Source organism: Vidua macroura, chromosome Z (genome assembly GCF_024509145.1).
Source record: "Vidua macroura isolate BioBank_ID:100142 chromosome Z, ASM2450914v1, whole genome shotgun sequence".
Classification (NCBI taxonomy): Eukaryota; Metazoa; Chordata; class Aves; order Passeriformes; family Viduidae; genus Vidua; species Vidua macroura.
In genome coordinates, this window is record NC_071611.1 from 32,668,649 (window position 1) to 32,690,537 (window position 21,889).

At 38.2% G+C, this 21,889-nt stretch overlaps 1 protein-coding gene across 2 annotated transcripts; it reads left to right on the forward strand.

Annotated features, from left to right (window-relative positions):
- The first annotated feature begins 1,190 nt into the window (after positions 1–1,190).
- Positions 1,191–21,587, forward strand: MIER3 (MIER family member 3). 2 transcript variants are annotated; one of them, XM_054003384.1, is made up of 13 exons: positions 1,191–1,294; positions 1,952–1,976; positions 4,136–4,281; positions 6,155–6,289; positions 7,651–7,771; positions 9,938–10,023; positions 10,221–10,293; positions 12,421–12,572; positions 13,025–13,106; positions 15,236–15,330; positions 17,157–17,284; positions 17,472–17,617; positions 17,699–21,587. In XM_054003384.1, the coding sequence occupies exons 1-13, from the start codon at positions 1,286–1,288 to the stop codon at positions 18,154–18,156; spliced, it is 1,656 nt and encodes a 551-aa protein (XP_053859359.1). In that variant the 5' UTR covers positions 1,191–1,285; the 3' UTR covers positions 18,157–21,587. The 2 variants fall into 2 exon arrangements, with proteins under 2 accessions (XP_053859359.1, XP_053859360.1); XM_054003385.1 differs by having other exon boundaries at positions 15,239–15,330.
- The last annotated feature ends 302 nt before the right edge of the window (positions 21,588–21,889 follow it).

Consider the following 21,889-nt stretch of genomic DNA (forward strand, 5'->3'; position numbering starts at 1 on the left):
CAGAACAATATTCAATATAAGCAAGTATGGCCATTGAAATTTGGCCAGAAGCAGGAAATTGTGAATCCAAAATTAAAAGCATCGGTGTTTATAGCCTGGGATGAAGGAATCAAACTAAAGACAGCCCAACCCAACTTTATGCATAGAGGGACAAAAAATGCCACTAAGAGAACAGGAAGAGTATGGCCAGCAGGTCAAGGAAGGTTGATCCTTTCCTTCTACTTGGCCCTTGTGAGGCTACATCTGGAGAATGGTGCTCAATTCTGGACTCCTCAGTACAAAAAAGATAAGGAGTACCAGAGAGTGTCCAGTGAAGGGCAACAAAGATCATGAGGGGACTGGAGCATCTCTCTAATGAGGAGAGACTACAGGACCTGGGCCTGTTTAGTCTAGAGAAGACTGAGAGGAGATCTTATTGATGTGTATAAATATCTCCAAGGTAAATGCCAACAGAATGGTGCCAGACTTTTTTCAGTGGTGCCCAGCAACAGGACAAGATATAATGACCATAAATTAAAACAAAAAATTCCACCTAAATATGAGGAAGAACTTTACATTGAGGGTAGCAGTGCACTGGAACAGGCTGGCCTGGCAAGTCATGGTCCTTGAGACATTGAACACCCACCCTGTGGCAGGGGTTTGGACCAGGGAATCTCCTGAAGTCCCTTCCAAGTCTGACAATGCTGTGATTCTGTAAAAAGAAGTAGATATAACTTGCATGTAACAGACATGGCACGTTTTAGACAAAAACACTGCAAACTAAATTTTACTTTCTCTGTTTGCCAGAGCAGTCAACGCACACGAGAAAGGCTGAAGGCTTTGGAGCTCTGTTTCAAGTTCCTGACACTTATGGCGTGGGGGTCAGCGTGACGCCAGCTCTCCTGCACACCAGCACCCGGTACCGAGGTGACACGGCCGGGTCCACTCACGCTCGGCGTTCCCGGCCCGGGGTGTCCCAGACACTCAGCTCCGCCCGGCGCTGATCGCTCCGCCGACTGCTCCAGCAGCCACCCCGCCGGCGGGGCGGGCGCCCTCTCCGGGCGGGGCCGGGCTGGGGCGGGCCGAGCGCCGTCGCCGGCCGGGGCGGCGCCGCCAGAGGAGGGTCCCGGCGGGTGCCCGGCGCTCGCTGCCCCGCCTCCGCCGCCCCGCCCGGCCCGGCCCGGCCCGGCCCGTCCCGGTCCCCTCGCGCCCGCACGGACGGTCCGGCGGGCCCGCGGCCGCCATTGGCTCACGGCGCCATCCGGGCACTCGGCGCGGCGCCGCCGCTCGGCCCCATCGTCCCAATATGGCGGAGGTGAGCGGGCAGAGCGGGCCGGGCGCGGGGCTCGCCCGGCACCCCGCGGGGCCCCGCGCCCGCAGCGCCCCGCGCCGCCCCGGCACCCCCGGGAGGCGCCTCCGCGGCTACTCGGCGGGACCGACGGGGGCGGCGGGGTCGGGGCGGTGGGACCTGCGTGACCAGGCCGCGGGACGGGCGCGGTGCCGGTGCGCGGCCCGCGGGAGGCGGAGGGGCGGCGGGACGGGCCGGCGGTGTCGCCGCTGCGGCGCGGGCCGTGAAGAACGGCCCGAAGGGAGGGAGGAGGAGCGAGCTGCGGGCTCGGAGCGGGGACGAGGCGGCGGCCGGTCCAGTCCGTGACACGTCCCGCCTGGCCGGGGCCGGAGGGAGCGGGAGCGCCGGCCGGGCCTGGCGCGGCCCCGGGGTGGGGGCCTTGTGCCAGAGGAGGAGGAGGGCCGGAGGGCGGCAGGCGGGAGCGAGGGAAGGAGGGATGGGCGAGGGTGAGCGGGATGGAGCGGCCAGCAGGGCGGGACGCTGGGGCTGAGGCTGGTGGGGAGTGGGGCAAAGCAGGGTGGTGGGGAAACGGGGCAGTTCCGACTGTTGCGTGGATTGAAGGGCCCTGCCTGCTGCCGGGCCGCAGGGAGCCCGCTCTTATCTCGCTCTCTCTTTTCCCTACAGGCTTCCTTTGGGAGTTCGAGCCCAGGTTCGTCCTCGCTCACCTTATGCATCGGCACCCGGCCTGTCGCCCGCACGCCGTTCTGTCCTTGCTGCTCCTTCCCAAATTTATCCCCTCGCAGTTTTCCTAAGGCTTCGTGTGCACGCTGTTAACCGCCTGCCAGGTTTTTAAGAGGAGATGTGCGCTATGGAATCCTTCACTTAAGCCCAGTTGCAGTTAGAAATTGGCTCCTCGGAACTAAAAATTATATCAAAGTTGTGTAGCACTTTTAAGTCAGCATCTCAGTAAAGCCAGATAGCCTGGAGAGAGACAGCTTCTGTTGTTGCTGATAAATACAGGCTTGTCTAAATTTTTGACTTCTTGGTAATAACAGAAAACGTTTAAAATCATAACAAGTAATTTTTAAGGCTGTAACTGAATGCTCTTAATGTTCTTTGGAATACATTATTTAACCAAGCATCATTAACATCAGCAGGGCTATTCTCAAATACCTGGGGAACATACTTGCTTCTGTGTAAATGCGTTCTGCAGTGTTTGTCATCATTTTTAACTATTATGAAATTTGTTGAGCTTGTATTTTTCAGTATAGTTTTGAATATTTTAAATGGTGTATTGAGCAGAACTACAGTAGAAGTGTGACTTTTTAATGTAAAGTCTGTGGAACAGAACTTCCCCTTGAGTTAAATGGAAAATGAGTTAGAAGAGCAATTAGAAGCAATAATCTTGATCACACCCTTATAAGTGCATGTTAGATTTAGGCACTTGATATTTTCTTAAAACTTGAGCAGGATGTGATGGCCAGCAGCAGGAGGATTAAACACATAATGTCATTATGGGAACTGTAGTATTGTTGTCTGCTATGCTGAAATTTCTGTGAGACCATAATATGAATAGCATGGGAATAAAAAGCATTTTTGACCTGAATGTTTCTCTATAGTATGATATTACAAACTTTGACAGCTTTTCTTAGGCAAGCTGAACAAATTCAGTTACCTGCATGTACAGAATGAATACTTAGCATAAATGATGAGAAGTTGCATTCTTTCAAGTTTCAGAATTGTTGGTATATACAGCTGTCTCAAGGCTGAAAGCAGTGCAAAGAGGAATATTTTATTATTTTTTGAAGAAGGTTGAAAATTTGTAGTTATTTCTTTCAAAACTTTTGAAGAAGTTCCTTGATAGAAATAATTCTTGATAAACATTTTCTTTGATGCTTGAAAGCTAAGGATTGCAACAGACCACTAGTATATAAGGGGAAACCAGAAGTGAAAGAGAAATATACTAATCTGTCTTTTTCCTCCAACCTGAAAGCCATAAAGAAGTAAACATTAAAGAGCAAAGCAACCCTGTAATTTGGTGATTCTTGACTATAGAACACTGACTACTGATGCAGAATATTTTAGTCGTGAAAACTGATTTACTCTAGTGATAATCTTCCAGATGACAAAGTGCATTTAAAATAATAGTACTTTTTTGATTACTGAGTATTGTCTTCAGTAATTAAAAAGTGTCTGTGGTCCAACAGACACTTTGTGTTGTTAATTAATATGATCCATTAGGAGCATTTTGTTATTTTTAGTGTATTTTCCATAGTATCTCTTGAAATTCTGCTGTTTATTTTTCTAGATCTAGTGCTACAGATTAATTTTATTGGAAGATCCATTTGTGAGGCTAAAGCAATTGGAAGCGAGTCTCACTTTATTTTGCTATTAGTAGGATGTGAATTCATAGCCTAAGTTACCTGTTTGCCAGTGAAAAACAATGCTTGTTACCATATAAATCAGATCAATAAAATCAGAGTCTATAGATGACAGTCTTGCAGCTTCTGATATCTTTTGATGTGTGTGCTTTATATCTTAATGACGATTTCAAAAGTGTTTTGAACATCTTTCATTCAGTAAAATATTAATTTGGGATTGTATTTCCTGAAACGTAGTTTTGCTCATTTAGGTACTTCTTCCTGCTATTCTGTTTGTAGCAAGAGAGAAAGCAGTCCTTATTACTTAAAAATATGAAGAGGAAAGGTCATCTAAAGCAGCTGAATTTGTCAAGTAGTTATAAATTTGTTACTCCACTGAGATTTGTGATCCTGTTTGTAAGAGAATTAATGCAATTTTTTTGCTGGGATTTAATTTCTTGTGTTGGTATAGGGGAAAAAAAATCTCTCAATTTTTTTTTTTTGATAGTTGGCTCTTTATCATCTGAGGATCATGACTTTGACCCATCTGCTGAAATGCTTGTACATGATTATGATGATGAGCGAACTCTCGAAGAAGAGGAAATGATGGAAGAAAGCAAAAATTTCAGCTCTGAAATTGAAGATTTAGAAAAGGTAAGAGAAACTCTCTCCCTTGTGAATGTACATATTGTACTTTTGTATCCATATTTGACTTTTCATACACATTGTAACTTTCCTAGTGAAAAGACCCTTCAACCTGCCCTTCAATTTGTATTGTATAGTGCAGTTTTCTGCAAAAATGCATTTGCAGCTTGTTTGAAAATATGTCAGGTTAGGATGTAGCAGTGCATCATCACAGAAGAGGCTGAACTTAGCTTCTTAAATGTATTGGTGCTCATATTTTTTTTTATTAAGTAGCACATTTTCTTTGGTAGAGAAATCACTGACATAGGTTTTAGAGGCCTGTTGTCTAAGGTCACTTGTACGTTGAAACTGTACATTTTGCATACTATTAAAATGACATCTAGCTGTGTTTCATTATGTTGGTCAGGTTTTACTTTTCCAATATGCAGACAAACAATCCTCGTTTAGGCATAATGGGTCACATTGATTTGCTATATAAATGGTATTTCTATGTCTTAGTTTAATCAGTTTAGCATTCAGTGGATGTACAAAGTGATCAGTGTGCTCTTTGGCTTTTCCTAGTCCATTTTACACTTCTTAATAAGAAGTTTTTCGTATTTACACCTCTTGTTCATCCGTGGCAGTGTAGCATGCATTCTAAATGCCCACCAAATGGTGTACACCCAGAAATTGATGCTATTTGCATTACTGTTTGGAAACCCACTTACACCACTTAGCATAACTGCAGGTTTTGGTCAACATACTTCTAAAAAAACGTGGTTTTTAGCATCAGATACAAGGCTGTATTTATGTAGTCCATGTAAAAACAAATTTTCTGCATATGGAGTTCACAGTGTTTGTACTCCTGATTTTTTTTTTCTTGCCTTACTGCCTTTACAATTAGGTTTTTGCTGATTATGAGCTTGCTGTTGTAGTAGTGAAGCAGTTTGCCAGGTCTAATGGTTAAAATGGAGTTTTTACTCCACAAAATTCTCTTACTGCTTCTGTAATAGATGAAAGAAGAACTGAGAAACACTCATCTTAAATACTTCATTACTTTAAGTCCTTATCCTGGAAAGACTTGGACATGAGTTTCTGTTTACCCATTGTGAAAAGTCTTTGCAAGATGAAACCTTGCATGGCTAAAGAAAAAAAGGAATTTGATCAGTGTGTGAGTTAAACAATAAATTTTTAGAGGTATAACTTCTAAAGGTGTAAATATTTGAAAATATTTTTCATACTCTGATGTCTTGAACCAGGTAATGAAAAAAAAATCTTCACTACTTTTATTGTTTTATTAATTGTATTAGGATGCAAGTATGATGATAGTTACTAAAATCACTTGATCAAAAGCTATTGGAAAACACAAATTTAAAATCAAGCCTTTCTCTTGGTTTTTGCCTTTTCTTGGCTATCTTTCTCTTGCTACATTCTCAATGGTTAATATAAAATACATTGTGCAGGAGATGAAAGGAAGGGCTTAGAAATTGCTGTATTGGTTTACTTCTGTGGGGGTTTTCACATGTGCAGCTGTAGCTATGTAGGAATGAAATTTTCAAGGTTTTGTATATTTCTCTTAAAGAAATACTGACAAATCATGTTCTACAGCATCAATCAGATAAGGAGCACATTTTTAATATTTACTCTTTAGTTGCATCCAGTAAAATGTCTTCCCCAACAGCTTGACAGAATTTCACTATATGCCAAGAGAATGTTTATGAATTGTTATCACAATAACTGTTATAGAATCACAATATTTTAAACCTTTACTCATTCCTGCTTTTAGCTTAGTTTTTCTTTGTTTTTTATTTCTGTTCTTCAAAATATGTCTTATTCTCTTAGGCCTGATCTGTTTACAAGTAATTGGCAATATGTTGAAGTGTTACAAATCTTCTTGCATTAGGAAGGAAACATGCCATTGGAAGATTTACTAGCATTCTATGGCTATGAACCTACGATTCCAGTTATGCCAGGTTCCAGTGCGAACAGCTCTCCAAGTGAACTTGCAGATGAACTTCCAGATATGACTCTAGATAAAGTAAGTCAGAATCATTTTCACCTGAATTGTTGTTTAAAAGCAGAAATCCAGGTGGCTTTAAATTACATGTCATATTGATCTTGATGTTACAAAATACATACCTTTGTTAACTTTGATATATATTGTCACTCTGGGATCTTACCTTTTCAAGGACACTGGGCATCTAGTTCTAATAATGATGCATAGCAACTTTAGTGTCACTATATTAGTACAAAAGAAAACTAAATATGTCAACAGTTCTAAAACACATGCGAAGAACTTTTAAGTAGGGGGTTTGTTAGTTGTTTTGGGGTTTTTTTAAGTTAAGAAGTGGGATTTTTTGATAATATATGCAATGTCCAGAAATATCTCTTGACTTCCACCACGCATCAAGTACCAAAAAATGTTATGAAAATAACTTGAAAATGTACTCTTGAATGCTTTGGAATTTTATTTTCAAATGCATATCTTTTAGAAAGGTATCAGCCATGGGGGGTGAGAGATTGTTTTATGTGTTGTGACTATACGTGTTGCATTGCTAATAAAAAACCCTGAAACTTCAGCTTTTGTGGTTTACAAGTTAACTTAAAATTCTGAGATTTTATTCTGACTTTTGGCCACAAAGCATGTGCAGCTTGTAGCTGAGCTTAAAAAGTATGCAAGTAGTAAGTATATGTCTTTTTTTTTCCCTGTGAGTATGATGTAATGATAAACTCCACAGAAAGAAGAATATAATGATGGCTCTGCACATCTGATTCTCATTAGGATTCACGATTGTGTTGAGGCTACAAAAATGTAGTTGGCTTATTGTCTAATACAGTTGTTTTCCTTCCAAAATCTCTGTTAGAGGGGTTCAAACATGTCTGCGAGTGGAGGAAGTGTGCACCTTTTATTTCTTAATATTTTTTTCTTTAACCTATGAAAACATCAGAACTATCTTCTCAGCAAAAGTCTACAAAAAACTGGGCTAGGGGTTTTTTTTTCGGTTGGTTGGCTTTTTTGCCAGAATTTAGGAGGCAGTAGTAGGCTTTTAAAGCTTCAGTATATCTGCCATGCAATAAATAACAGAATGCTAAGTACATGAGGCAGTTTACATTGGTGTTTCTTACTGGAAGCAGTTGGAGGAACATCTGAGATTGATACTTGCAGAAGTTAATTTGTGTGTATTTGTTTTAATAGAAGACAGGGGAACCACTATGTTTGACTCTGAAATGAAAGGTTATATTCTTAGAGTTACTAGTAGCAAACCATGTGGTCTGCTATATTTTCTTACGGGAAGGTAACTCATTTTAATTAATGAGGCTTACAATTGGCTGAATCTAAGTGCTTACCAGTCTATAGTCACTCTGAGGTTTCATTTTTTTTTTATTTTAATGATACAGGAGGAAATCGCTAAAGACCTCTTGTCGGGTGACGATGAAGAAACACAGTCCTCTGCTGATGACTTGACACCATCAGTTACTTCACATGAGGCTACTGACTTCTTTCCTCGGCCACTAAGATGTAGGAAACCTAATTTTATAATAGTACTCAAAAAGTTGTAGCATTATATATAGCTTCGTACCTTAAAATACCAAAATTGAGGAGTACTACTCACTGTACCAGGAGTTGAGAAACAGTGCTTTGCAGGATGTTGTGCAGGATGTTGTACATGAACATTACCTTTGGTTGGCATTACTGAGTACCTAAAAGACTTACATTTGGTTCTCTGCTCAAAGCACAAGTAAAATACATATCTCTATAAATACAATTACTTCATAGGCAATGGTTAATACTGTATTGAGGAACACTCTTCATGATTTTCAATGTGTTAGTGAATTATATGAACATTCTTTTAAATTAGTGTTTCTGTACTAAAATTTTTGCTGCTGCTTTTAAGCCAGTGACTCCTCCGTGCAGCCTGTGGATGTGAACTGGGACGCAGTGTCTTTGTGATTATTTCCCTTCACACATTCAACACTTTTCCATAGGACTTCATGGGGTGAGCCAAAGTAGTTTTATATGGGATGGGTCCTGTAAACCCATGACCACCAAAATTTCACTATCCATGGAGCTGTTATGGGAAAGAACCAGTGGTTCAGTTATCCAACCTGAATGAGATATTCCTCACTGCCTGTTGCTTCTCATTTGTTCACTGGTGTCCTAGAGTTAGAGCAGTGTGGAGGACTTATATCACAGTTCTAACTTGGCAAACACCTTAAGGTATTCCATGGGGGATTTAATTTTTGTAGAGGAGGGGGGAATAAAGGGATTGTGCTGCCTCAGTCACCAGCAATCATAGCCATTTGCATGCTGCTGTCTGATAAATGCAGGACATTTGTATTGAAAGGGAGATACAAAAACCTTAAAAATTGTAATGCCCCTTTTTCAGTTAAACTCCAAAACATGCTAGCACTTGGGAACTGTTAATGAATATGACATTTTAAGTGTGGCAGCTTCATAGAGAAATATGTTTAGCCCCTCATCTGTACTGAGGATTAGGAAACAGTCATCTTTGTTCTCAGCTGTCGCGGTTTTCTTTCAAAATGTTACTTGTTAGAACATTAAGCTGGACATTTTAAGATCAAGTGTCCACCATTTCAGGGAAGGAGATGTCAGTTCTCTGTGCTGTTGGCATTTCCATCTTTTTTCTGGTCTCTGTCCATTTCCCAGATTCTAAGATAACATTAAGTTTTAAGATATGCATTATCTAATACGTGATACAGTTTCCTTAAGTTTACATTAGTTGGGCAAAATAATTGCCTGATTGTCCAAGCATATTGTTCCATTCATTCAGATTAGCCCCTTGCTTGCTACTTGTAAAACCAAAAAGAGATAGACTGATGATTTTAGTAATTACTATGGAAGAAGACCCTCAGTCCATTTAGTCTTGGATATTGTCTCTGATATTCATGGTGTTTTAGCTGTGATGAAGCTAAAATTTCAGCCCAATTTATGAGTATGTTTTTTCTGAAGTTGGAGAATACAATATAGGTGGAATTGTGTCACAAATGTAGATTCCCTTTTGCTGGGGATTATACAACTATAAAAATAGAACTGCTTCAGAACCCAGTGCCACATCGTTCCAGATTCTAAAATATGAGTTATTCTATGGAGTAATGTATCTGAATTGTTTGGAGGGCTCTGCTGTATTTCTTCCTACGGGAAAGGAAAAAAAAATCTATAAGAGGAATAAGGAGTCTTTTGCTCTCTTTTACTTACTCCATTTTGTATGTCTCTCTTGTATGTTCATTCTGTGCTAAGGCAGCCTGGTTTAAAGGAATGTTGTGAATGCCCATTAAAACTTCTGTTGAAAGGTTTTAGCAGGTAATAAAGGCATGCCTTCAGCTTTACTCTCTTTGTAATTAACCTGAGGCTGCATCACAGGCTTGGAAGTTTTCTGGTTTTCCTCTATGTATAAGCTTTTACTGAGAAAATCAACCAAAAAAAATATAATAGATCGTGTCATTTGCAATGATGATAAATGTTTCAGTTCTGCAGTATATAAATACCAGAGTGTTCTGACTTCATTCTGGTTTGGTTTTCGTAAAAATCTGGATCAAAAGACACGCAAAAAGTGTCTCCCTGAATAAAAGCAGGTGCTACTTTAAAAAGTAAATGATATCTTGTAGTTCTGTGCTTGAACAGAAAATTCTTCATAGCTGAAAGCAAACTTCTTTGTTTCTGAAGCAAACACCACATGTGATGGAGATAAGGAATCTGATGGTGAAGATGTAGAGGCAGACAATGGTAATTCATCTGAAGACTTGAGAAAGGTAATAATTATATTTTTTTAAAGTTTAGAACTTTGCTGTTAAAAAAAGATGTAAAAAGTAAGATTTTTAGTATGTACCTAAAATTGTACCTTCATTCAGGAATTCCATGTCACATGCCAGGTTAATGACGTTTTTTATATTTGCATACACAAAACATTGTTGATCACTTTTTCTCTTCATTTTTATTATATTTTCAGGAAATAATGGTTGGTTCACAGTACCAGGCTGAAATTCCAGCTTACCTTGGCAGATGCAGTGATGATGAAAAGGGTATGTTCTTATAATTGTTTTATTTCTTATTTTATGTTTATACATAGCTCTTGATGGAAAAATGTTATTTAAATTTGTAAGGTCAATTCAATTACCTAGCTAAAGTCTCAGAGACCATTAAAAATAGTTCTAGAAAATTGAAAACTGTATACTTACATCTCAGAAGTCTGACTCTCCAACTTAGAGAGGACATTCTTATGACAAAATTAGATGCTTAACTCTGAAGTGTCTGGTAATACCAGGTTTCAACTAACTGTAGGAGTTAGGAGTTACTTTTGTTGGAGAACCATAGCTGGTCTGTGAGCAGGTAACTTAGTTTACAGTGAAGTTGTTCAAAACAGTCTCTTTCCTCACTTGTTCTTTTTGGCAAGTGAAGCCATGTGAGTTACAAAATTGGTATGGAAAACAAAGCAATAAGCTATTTTAAATTTCCTTGTATAGGTCTTGTTATACTGTGTCTTAAAAATTAGGTGTTTTAAATATTATGTTACTCCAGTGCAAATTTAGGTTAAAAACTGCAGTTGTGCTAGAGTGGAGAAAACAGCCTTATTTAATAGAGTTTTGTTTATTTGGAAACACAGCAGATATAGCTGTGAAATTAAAAAGGCAAGTAATGCAAAAAAATTTGCTCATGGGTGGAACAGCTGTGAAATTAAGAAATGGGTAGGGTGATGTAATAATAAATAAAGGGCATTCTGTGTTTTTTTTTTTTCTGTAAATTTTTTATATTCTGTAAGTTTCTTTAACATTTAAGGGGGATGTTATTTTAGTGAATTGTATTAAATCTTTTCAACAATGCCACCTTTTCTTTTGATGAAAAGTCCTTTGCAAGAGAGAATAAGAATATTTGGTAGGGATGGAGCTGGAAGTGTTAGGAAGTGAATATCTTTGTGTTGCTTAAGATACAGGAAAGCCTCCAATTTTTTAAGATTCAAGCATGGTGCTAATGGGTTGCAAGAAGTGGAGAAGGAAGGACTGGATTTATGTGGGTAGTTCTTTTACTATTTCCAAATCTTGACTTATCCTTAGCCAAGAACTAAGGAAGTTCTTATAACCAGAGGATGACCAAAGAGGGGTTAATCTGACGATTTTCTCTTAATTAACTGGTAGTAGAGAGAACCAGTGAAAGTGTTGTCTGATAGCATGGCCAAGAGCAAAGAGGTAGCTGCCAGATCAGAGAGCCCAAGGAGCATCTTTTGAAGTTATTAGTAATGGACTCCAGTAAAAAGCACTGCGATGTCTTGGTTGATAAAGAAAACTGATGAGGAGTATCACCAGCACTCTGGAAGGCTGGGCTTGGTAGTAGGGCTGGAGAGTTCTATGAAAGCCTTTTCTGCACACCTGGAAGAACTAGAGATGGCAAACAGGGGCTTACGTTTGTGCTGTGTAGTCCAGCTACCAGAATTAAGCAGTTCTGCACTCCTGTAAACTTTACACTGGGAACATGTCTGACTGAAAGCTTATCTGTGTTGATAAGCCATTAAAAAACTCTCAAAGGTGTCATTTTATTCTTCATCTTAGCCTAATGTTGTTTCCTGCATTTTTAGGGGAGCTTTGAGCATCTCCATCTTTTCTGCTGTAACAGCCATTAGGATTATGTATTAATTAATTTGAATTAAGTAACTCAAATTCTATATTGCCAAGAGAGTACATGAAACATGATGTGCAATGGTAATCACATCTGTTGATCAGAGTGAAGGATTTATAGTTTAATCTAGTATTGAAACATATGCACAGACTGACAAAGGTTCAGGTCAGCTCTTGTGTGTTGTATTGTCCTTGAAGTAAGCTATCTGAGAATTGCAGATGTCATTTCAATGTACTGTGGAGGACTGCACATCCTAATCACTGAAAGCATTCAACATACCAAGTTCTTAACAGCATTCAGTTGCTACTGAATGAAAAAACAAAGCACAACATTGCCATATAGATTGCCATTTTGTTACATAATTTTTTGGCAAATTTTTGTGGAAAATTACTAAATAGCCAAAGTGATCTGCTGTTTAAAAGTGGTATGGCTTGATTTGATTACTTCTGTGTTCCTCTTCTTCATATTTGTGAAATAGCTTTTAGTGTTACAGCCTTAAAAATGTTATACATGGCATGAATGGATTTCTGTTTTATCAGCTTATGAAAATGAAGACCATTTACTTTGGAAACCTGATGTGATCTCAGAAAGTAAAGTTAAAGAATACCTTTTTGAAACCTCCTTAAGAACAGGAAATGAAAAAATGATTGGCAGAATTCCTGAAGGACTACATACACGGGACAATGAACAAGTAGGTTTTATATCCTGTTCCATTTTGTGACACAACACTCTGTAATTAACACGTGGTCTCTTTCTCTGCTTTGTATTATAAAGGCACTACTACTCAATGTTGGATATTATGGGGTCAAGAGGTTACTTAAAATTTTTAAGTACATGCTTAAAAATCTTGAGTGTTTGAATGTGGGCAGCCTTGTGATCTGTGATGTTTCTGATGGTCATACTGTTGACAAATTTAGCCTTTTTAATAATTGCATATAGTGTTTTACATTTTTTTAGGTAAATCTTGCCTCAGCTTTTGGGCGGTTTTGGTTTTGGCTCTTATTTTTAAATTTTCATCATATGTAAAAATAAATCCTCTATTTTTTTTTACACTACATATGTTCACTGGAAGATTAGTTTTGAAGGTCTAGATTGGATATTAGAAAACTTTGACTTTTTCTAAAGACTTTTTTTATTTTGTAGGCACTGTATGAACTTCTTAAAAGTAGCCATAACGTTAAAGAAGCAATTGAGAGATACTGCTCAAATGGAAAGGCATCTCAGGGTAAGAGAATCCCTGTTTTTCAGGAAAGCGTGGTTTAAAAAAAAATAGTTGTGTGGAAAATCCTTGAGTAGGAATCACATTATCAAGCACATCCCTGTCATAATGATTTTAGCACAAATTAGGTATAATCTGACAGTTGGCCAATTGAAGGTTCTGCTATAGAGGTTTACATTTTGTAGAAAGGTTGAGGGTTTGAGTTTGATTTTCCCTTCTTTCATCCACAGTTGTTGTAACAATGAAACAGATTGAGGAGAAGGGTGGGGAGAGACATGATTCTGCTGCTGTAAAGCAGTTCTCACCCACTATTTAGTATCACTTTGAGATAGTGATTGATTACAGTCTGATAACATTTGTACCAAAATCAGGAAAATATAGGTGGGTACATAAATAAGCCCCCACCCTGTGCTAACATTTTTGCTATGCCAGCCCTAAACGGGCTCTATTGTATAGTTCCATAGGGCATGGAGAGCTTTCCTTGAATCTGTCATTTAACAAAGATGGGATTTTGTCTTTTATTTTTGTATATGTATTGTGTGAAGTGGACTGGGTTATGAGCTCTGCTATAAGTTGAAGGGATCTTGGAGGTCTTTTCCAACCTTAATGATTCTATGACTCTGTAATGCTGTCAGTGTCTCTCTCTTCAAGTAGCCATTATACTGTGATCTTACTCTACCCACTGAAGCTCACTACTGTTCTCAGTATGGAAATCAAAAATACACCACTCCAAGGCGAGTTTCTTAGCAGTGAGACTTTACATGGGGGTATTTTCTCCTCTTCAAAGGCTGAGAACTCTGTAGTAAGGAATGCAAAATTAATGGGGTTAAGAAAGAAAAAAACAGCTCTGCAGTGGAGTGATTATCACTTTTCATCTGGGAGCAGAAAGGTCTAGTTTTCAGTGTCTGCTTCCAGAGATACTTGGAAATGTGTGAATGCATTTTCCCCCACTGGCTTTAAATTTTAGTTGAGTGAAAACTTTTTGGATCACCATTATGAATGTAAGATATCTGAAAAAATCTCTCCTTTTATATATACCTACAAAGCTACAATCAAGATAGGAAATTAACAAGAGTCTTGAACTATTATTGTTGTTGTTTGTCAAACCAAAATCAATTTTAGAAAATGTAGGCTTAATTATTAAAAAAAAAAAAGTAGAAAATAAATTTGCAGTTTCTCCTTAAGAGATCTGAAGGGGTTAGAAGAGATCTGTGGCCCTTTAGGACCAGGTAGTTATTTGTTATTTTTTCTGGATTCCCCGATATCCCTTATTTTTCAAAAGCCTGGATCATGTTAACTGTAGTCCCAGTCAGTTTGTCCTGTAAAGCTTTTTGACCTAGGCTTAGTGCTGAGGCCCTCCTGCATGGTGCATTATGCCTTTTCCAGGAGTGCACTACCTCATCAGGGAGTTTATGATATCAGGCAAGGTGTTGTATGTTCTGGGCAGTCTGTCTCGTGCTGCATCCTTTTGGCTGTCAGTGTCAGTTTGGAATTGCCCTCCTGATGACAGTTCATCCCCGCCCTGTGTCTCATCTGTGATTTACAGTGCCATGCATTAAGGCTGGCATTCAGGCTGGTAGTTAGCTCCTGGGTAAGACATGGCCTAGACTGCTGAGTGCCTGGGAGGGTATGGGCCCAGCACTGTTCCTGTGGTTTGCACGGCAGGGCTGAGCTCTGTCAGGCCTTCGTGTCTGTGATGCTCACTCAGTCAAAACAGGGCCATCCGTCAAAACAGGATTTTCCTTGCTCTTTTTTCCAACAACCACTTTTCCTTGTGACCTGTATAACAAGAATATTGAGAAAAATTACCACACTTATCACCTCTGTGATGCTTATCAAATACTTATTTTTTGATGACAAATATATTAAGAACAATAAACCTTTGCAATATCCTTTGTCTTCAAAGATAAAAGATTTCTGAAATCAAACTCTTCTGGATCATTTTTTGTAAAAAAGAACATTAAATTTCAGGTAGGATAGTTTCTCAGTAGGAGAAATAAAATAGATCTAAATAACTGAATTACTTTTTTTTAGAATGCATTTGGATATTCATCCATTAGGAACAAAATTTTTATTCTTTGTAAAAGGTTAATGAGTGAAATCAAGTTTCTCATGCTACTTTTATAATTATCTAGAAGAGATGACAGCATGGACAGAAGAAGAATGCAGAAGCTTTGAAAATGCACTTCTGATGTATGGAAAAGACTTTCATCTCATACAGAAAAACAAGGTTAGTATTCTACAGTTAAATGGAAGAGTTGGTAAATTGTATGATACTATGCGAAGGCAATATGTTTGTCAGCAGCCATACAGAAGAGGGAAATAAGAACTAAATTTGGCAATTTACCAATTTTTCCTTTCTTTGCACTAATATTTCCAAGTGTCATTGGAAGTACTAAGCATTGTGAGATGAGTTAATATATTATCTCTGAAATCAACTTAAATTGACATTACTTCTATTCATGCATGTGCATTACAATTCAGTTTAAATTCATGCCTTTCCTCGAAGTGAACAGTATTTCTATACCATGGCTATAGGAGGGGAGAATGCATCTTTGCCTAATTTATTCTGTCACCGGGAAGGTGCAAGTTTACAGAATCAGGCTGAGTTCTGTGTTTTCATAAGGTATACTCATCCATAATACTCTCTTTTCTGAGCCAAAAATGAGTTCTAATCTTGGTCTGGATTGCTTCTGATTGACTTCTCTCTGCCTGACGAATAGGCAGGCCTTTTTGTTACTTTTATCAAAAAGCAGTAGTTAACAAATGAATGTTTCCAAATTTCTTGTATACCTCCTTTATACTTTTGATACTATGTTAAAGGTTTTTTTCCTTAGGAGTCTGGTGTTTTTATTGTATTTCAGGTGAACTTTGTAGGGTTGTGGTTGCTGTTCAACAACAGTCTGCTGGTCTTGACCAATACCTGCCCAATACCATCCTAAATAATTTGGATAGTTCAGATTTTAAATGGACTTCAACAATAAACATTAACACATCAGAGATTCAAAATATATTTTCCAACATGGAACAAAACATGGGTTGATGTGTCTATCACTACGGACCAGAATTTGTCTAAGAAAGTCTACTGGGTTTTTTCCCAGGCAAAAGGCAAGAAAGTTTAGGGAAAGTTCTGGGATCCAGCATAAGGTGATGTCACTTGTATATAGCAGGTATCAGCTAGACAAGGTTTAGTGTGCGGAGGAGCTTAGCTAGATGTGTTCCCTTATCACTGCAGTGCACAGTTTTGTTAACTGGGACTTCATGCATTAGCATATGGACATCTGTTAATTTCCTCCCCTTCCTGGTATGTCTGTACCTAAACTCGCAAAGTTAGGCTACTGCCCCCAAGGCATTTTGCATTCACCACTGATGTTTCTGTATGTTTGAAAACACTCAAATGTATTTTACTGCCAGACTGTATTGGATAGAGTTGTAAAACTGGAACTGTGGGTGATGTGATCATGATGTGAAATGTTTCTGTATCAAAAAGTACATAAAAGTGGAAGTAATGACTTTTTCTCCAAGAATCTGACTTCACATAGCACTTCAATTTTAGGGAAAGAGACAAACAATTAGTGGTAGATCAAAATAAGTCTTTTCGGTCCTTACTACCTTCTCAACAAACCTACAGTTTTATTTTGTTTAAGCATTTATTGCTGCTCCAATTTGACAACTCTGTTGCCAAAGCCTCCGCAATTCTGGACTTTCCCCAAAGGAATACATACCCAGAGTCTTCAGTACTTCATTCTTCTTAGATCACTCATTTGCTCAGCTTTTTCCATCGTAAGAAAAGTTATATCTGACAGTTTTAAAAATGTTTATATATATGTGTCTCAGTACTTCAGATGTAGAGAGAGTTTCAACCTAGTTTTAAAAAAAATCCAATAATGCAATGAGTAGAACAAATGTGGTACTTAAACTATAGGTCAGTTTGAAGTCTGCAAAGATTTGTTCCAGAACAATAAAAACTAACAATATTGCAGGAGTGGGAATTGGGAAGATGACAAAACCTAAGTCTTTGCATTAATCTTGTCAATTCTTTTTGTTGCCCTTTAGGTAAGAACCAGAACAGTTGCTGAGTGCGTGGCTTTCTACTACATGTGGAAGAAGTCGGAACGTTATGATTACTTTGCTCAGCAAACAAGATTTGGAAAGAAGAAATACAACCATCATCCAGGAGTTACGTAAGTAAAATGTTCTTGGAATGTGTTTCTGTTGTAAGTCGTAAATGCAGAAGACTTCCCCCCCACCCCACTTCTGTCATTTAAATGTAAAGCTTCAGTGGCTATGGCAACTGAAATTAAATCTATCATAATTTATAGGTCTTGTTTTCTAGTTATATAATACATTATGGATGCAATATTCTTTTAGGGACTACATGGATCGTTTGGTAGATGAAGCAGAATCCCTTGGAGGAGCAGTGCATTCTTCAGCCTTAACATCTAATAGTCGAACAGAAACCATTCCTGATCAACAGCTAAGCATTCTTAACACTATCACTGCCAATGAGTTGACAGGTAAATCAAGAAAAAAAAATACCTTTGTTGGAAGTACGCAAACAACTATTTCATTTGCATTTGTGTTCATCTGTTTTCCAGCACTGACAAACAGTGTAGCTACAGTCTGCCACACTTCAGATGTGAACTGCCTGGATGACGCTTTTCCTCCCATGGATAGCTTACCCCGAGCACCAGTTAATCATGTGCCTGTTGGAACAGAAGAATTGCTTAACTTGCCTAGCAATGGTGAAAGTGATTGTTTTAATTTATTTGAGACTGGCTTTTATCATTCAGAGCTAAACCAAATGAACATGTGCAGTGAGGAGGCAGAAAGACCTGCAAAAAGATTGAAAATGGGGATTGCTGTCCCAGAATCTTTCATGAATGATGTCTCTGTAAATAACCTTGGTGTGGACTTTGAGAACCACACACACCACATTACCAGTGCCAAAATGGCTGTTTCAGTGGCTGACTTCAGCAGTCTATCTGCAAATGAGACAAATGGTTTTATCAATGCCCACACTCTCCACCAACATGCTGCCCTTCATTCAGAATGACTGTGGAAAACTAAACAAATACAAATGGGTACTTTATGCAGTAGTAGTAAACTTGATGGGAACTATCAGGTTTGCTTAGTCTTTCACTGGAAGTTTGAACTTTATGACATCAGTGATGTCTTTGTATGTATAGAACTATATCTTGATTTATCAAGAGTAATTTCTTTTTTCAGTCCATAAATGTGGAAATGTCATAGGATATGTGGCAGAGTTTGGGACTAAGAGAACTCTGTGATGCAGCTTTAAGCTCTGCTTCAGTTTTTTTTTTCCTAAAGCCTGTAGACGGAGGCCACTGTTTCAAAACCAGCACAGAAGTTCTGAACGGATTGGAGTGGCTTTTTTAGTGTAAGTTACTTTTGCCGTAATGGATGCAGTGGAATAACAATGTTTACAGGTACCGATCCTGATCCCTGCTCAATGTAGCATTTTTCCCCCCCTTATAAAGGCAGGGATGGGTTTGTTTATTTTAAACTGCACAAACATACAAGGATGTTTTTTAAATGGAACCTTCTCTCATGTGATACTAAACTAAAGCACTTCAGTTTACAAAGCAGCAAATTCATGTTGGTGGAAGCTAGCACAAGGGACTTAAGATGAGTAAAGTGAAGATCTACACTTGAATGCTGTTGCAAAATTAAAGGTCATGGCTACCTTACACAGAAGTAATCATGCTGCCATAGACATCTGTGTACTTCAAACTTACTGGCTCATACAGATGAGTTTTAGGCTATATTGTATTTGGAAGGGTTTGTCCACAACTTTGAAGAGTGATGCAATCGTGTACCTTAACTTTCCTAAGGCAGCTGATGTTAAAAGCTACAGTCTGAACAGCTTAGGATTTACCACTAAACAGTCTACATTTGGAAGACATCTTAATTTGTTTGGAGCACCGCAGTTCTAAGTGTTACTAAGTTTTGAGGGACTATCTAGTTTATATAGTAATAGTATAACCTTGAAGTACACGCTTGAAAGTTTTTATTTAGCATGGATTGCATTTATTTGTTTTGGCAAGTCATTGGATTCAAAATGGCACTGCACTTCTTTGGTCAAATAGGAATGGATGAGTAAAAATGCATCCCATAAAAGCAACTATTTAACTTCATTACATTTTTTTTTATTTTGAACCTTGAGTGCAATTTAGCCATTCAGGACGTTTGTCTTGCAAATGTTTACTCCAATTACTGCAGGAACCAAGCATAGTATTGGCTTGTAACATATTGTAGCATACAACTTGCAGGGTGTTCTAATGAAAGCCTGAACCTCCCTTCAGTAGGATTACTCCTGTCCCTCCATACTTTTTCTTTGCACTGTTTGTATTACAAGTTTAATTGCCACTAATTTGTTTTCATCGTTCAAGCAATTAAGTTTGCATTGTTGATATTTTCAATAGTTGCTTCAAGGTTGTGCTGAGTAATTAGAAAGTAGTGACTTTAATATTTGAAAGGGAAGAGGGTATTTATTACGCATACTGTGAACTGCATTGATATCCCAAGTTTCAGATGCAGCATATGGAGTTTTCTTTACAGCATTATAATGATGATTGCTTTGAAGTGTTTATGCAATAGCACATTTATCATATTAAAAACAAATTAGTTTAGCACAGTGGACAAAAGTAGATACAATTTTGTAATCAGTTCTTAACTTAAACATCTGAAATACTTAACTTTATTAAGTACACAGTAAATAACGGGTAGCCTTGGCCCTGTGTTGTACTCTTGACATTTTTAGCCAAGTTCTCAGCTTCTTACTGCTGTGTTTTGTGCTGAACTTTGTACCTTGTTTCCTTTGTTTATGAATCAACCCATTTTAAGTAATTTTGTAGAATTCTGGCCATAATCTTCCATTGTTATACATTCAAGTTTATCTATGGGTTTACAGTGAGTGGCTGGTCTGTATAAAAATCATGCAAAGATGACTGAATGCTTATACCAGTTGCACTTAAATGAACATGCCCATTTTCATTAGTTGATGCAGTAATATACTCAGTTTATCTATGCATTGCTGGGCTCTTAAAGTAGGCAGAGACTTGTCTAAGGTTTGGGTTGTCAGCAAGTTGAATGGACACTTTAGTTATTTAATAAAGACTTTGACCAAAATTCAGAAAATGATATGAGAGAAAAATGATTTCTGGGTAGTTTAATATAAATGCTGATCTTATTTAGCCTGTTGGCTAGCTGACTGGTATTGTTTACTTTTAATTCCTTGTTAAAATGAGGCAATAATTTGCAAGATTTCGTAAATATGTAAATTCTTCATATCTTTTTAGATATCTCTTTCAATATTTTCTGACTACTTCTGTGTATAGTAACATTTTTGTGCATGCTTGATGTGACATCCATAAATTTGTACCACTATGACTTTATCCATGTAAAATAGCTATTTATTGAACTTTACTTTTAAAAGCTGGACTTACTTTTTTTCTCTCAGTTTAAAACATTTAAATGGAGAACTTGTTACTGTTTATTAAAAGAATTGTGTTTTGAAAGTCAGCATGGAGTTAACTGAATTGCAACCATGTGAAGAAATTACAATGCCTTGGCTGTTACACAGTGAAGCACAGTTCTTGTAACAAACTGTGATGAGTTCTTTGTCCTTTGCCACGTGTTTTCTTCATACAAACAAACCAAAAAATCCATAATGGGCGATTGCAGTGTTGGTAAATGTATGCTTTTTATGTACAGGGAATCTGAAGAGGGTAGCAGATTAATGTAGAAGTGTAACTGGTGCTGTGATTATAGCAATACCACAGTTGGTCACATGTCATCTTCCCATGCTAGGTTCTTGAGTGTTTAGTCTTCCTCTTGTAATGGTCAAATTGCTGAATTTACTTGAAGGATGTACAATACTGTTTGAAGAATACGAAATTGTGTACAATTAGGTCAATGAATTGTGCATTTAAAACTGAGAATCAAAAATATAGGAAAACTTCCGTTCAAGTAGGATACAGTGATACTACTTAATTTAACCAAAGTCTCTATTGAGTATTTCAACTTTGAATGTAAACTAATGGATAAACTGACCAACAGGGACGCCATTTGCCCAGCATTACAAGCACATCATCTACAGACACGGAAATGAAATACAGTTATTTGTAAGATAATGACAAGGTTACTATTTTTATTATTCCTATTTTTCATTGAAAGAAGGAGGAAGATGCTATCAATTGTACAATAAAATAGGAATGGTTATAGTCTTCCTAATAAAACATAGATAGCAGTTATTCTCAGTTTAAAATAACTACCCTGTGCATAACAACAAATCAAGTGACAATCGGAACATGTTTTAGTATCAGATGTTCAAGAGGAAGTCGCTGTTGTTGCATTGGTTTTAATATTTGTACATAAACACTGATTTTTTTTGAGCATTATTTTGTATTTGTTGTACTTTAATACCTGGTGTACAGTTCCAGAAATAAATGTCTGGAAACCTTTCTTTATTTGTAAAGCTCTCCATGCATCTGCACTGTGTTAGCTACTTCATTTCCAGGGATATTTAGCAGTAACTCTGAATGCACTTTTAAGAACTCTGTACTTGCTGCCATCTATGTAGAGATACACAGAGGAGTGAAAAATACAGCGTGCAGTGATATGCAGGTAGTTAATGAGTTGTGGTTTCCATCAGACTTTTGAAACATGGCTAAAGTATAGCACATCTCAGGTGGGACTTAGTTGTAGCTTCAAGGTAACACACTGCAGCAGTGTCACCCAGTGTTTGGACTACACCTGTGCTGTAT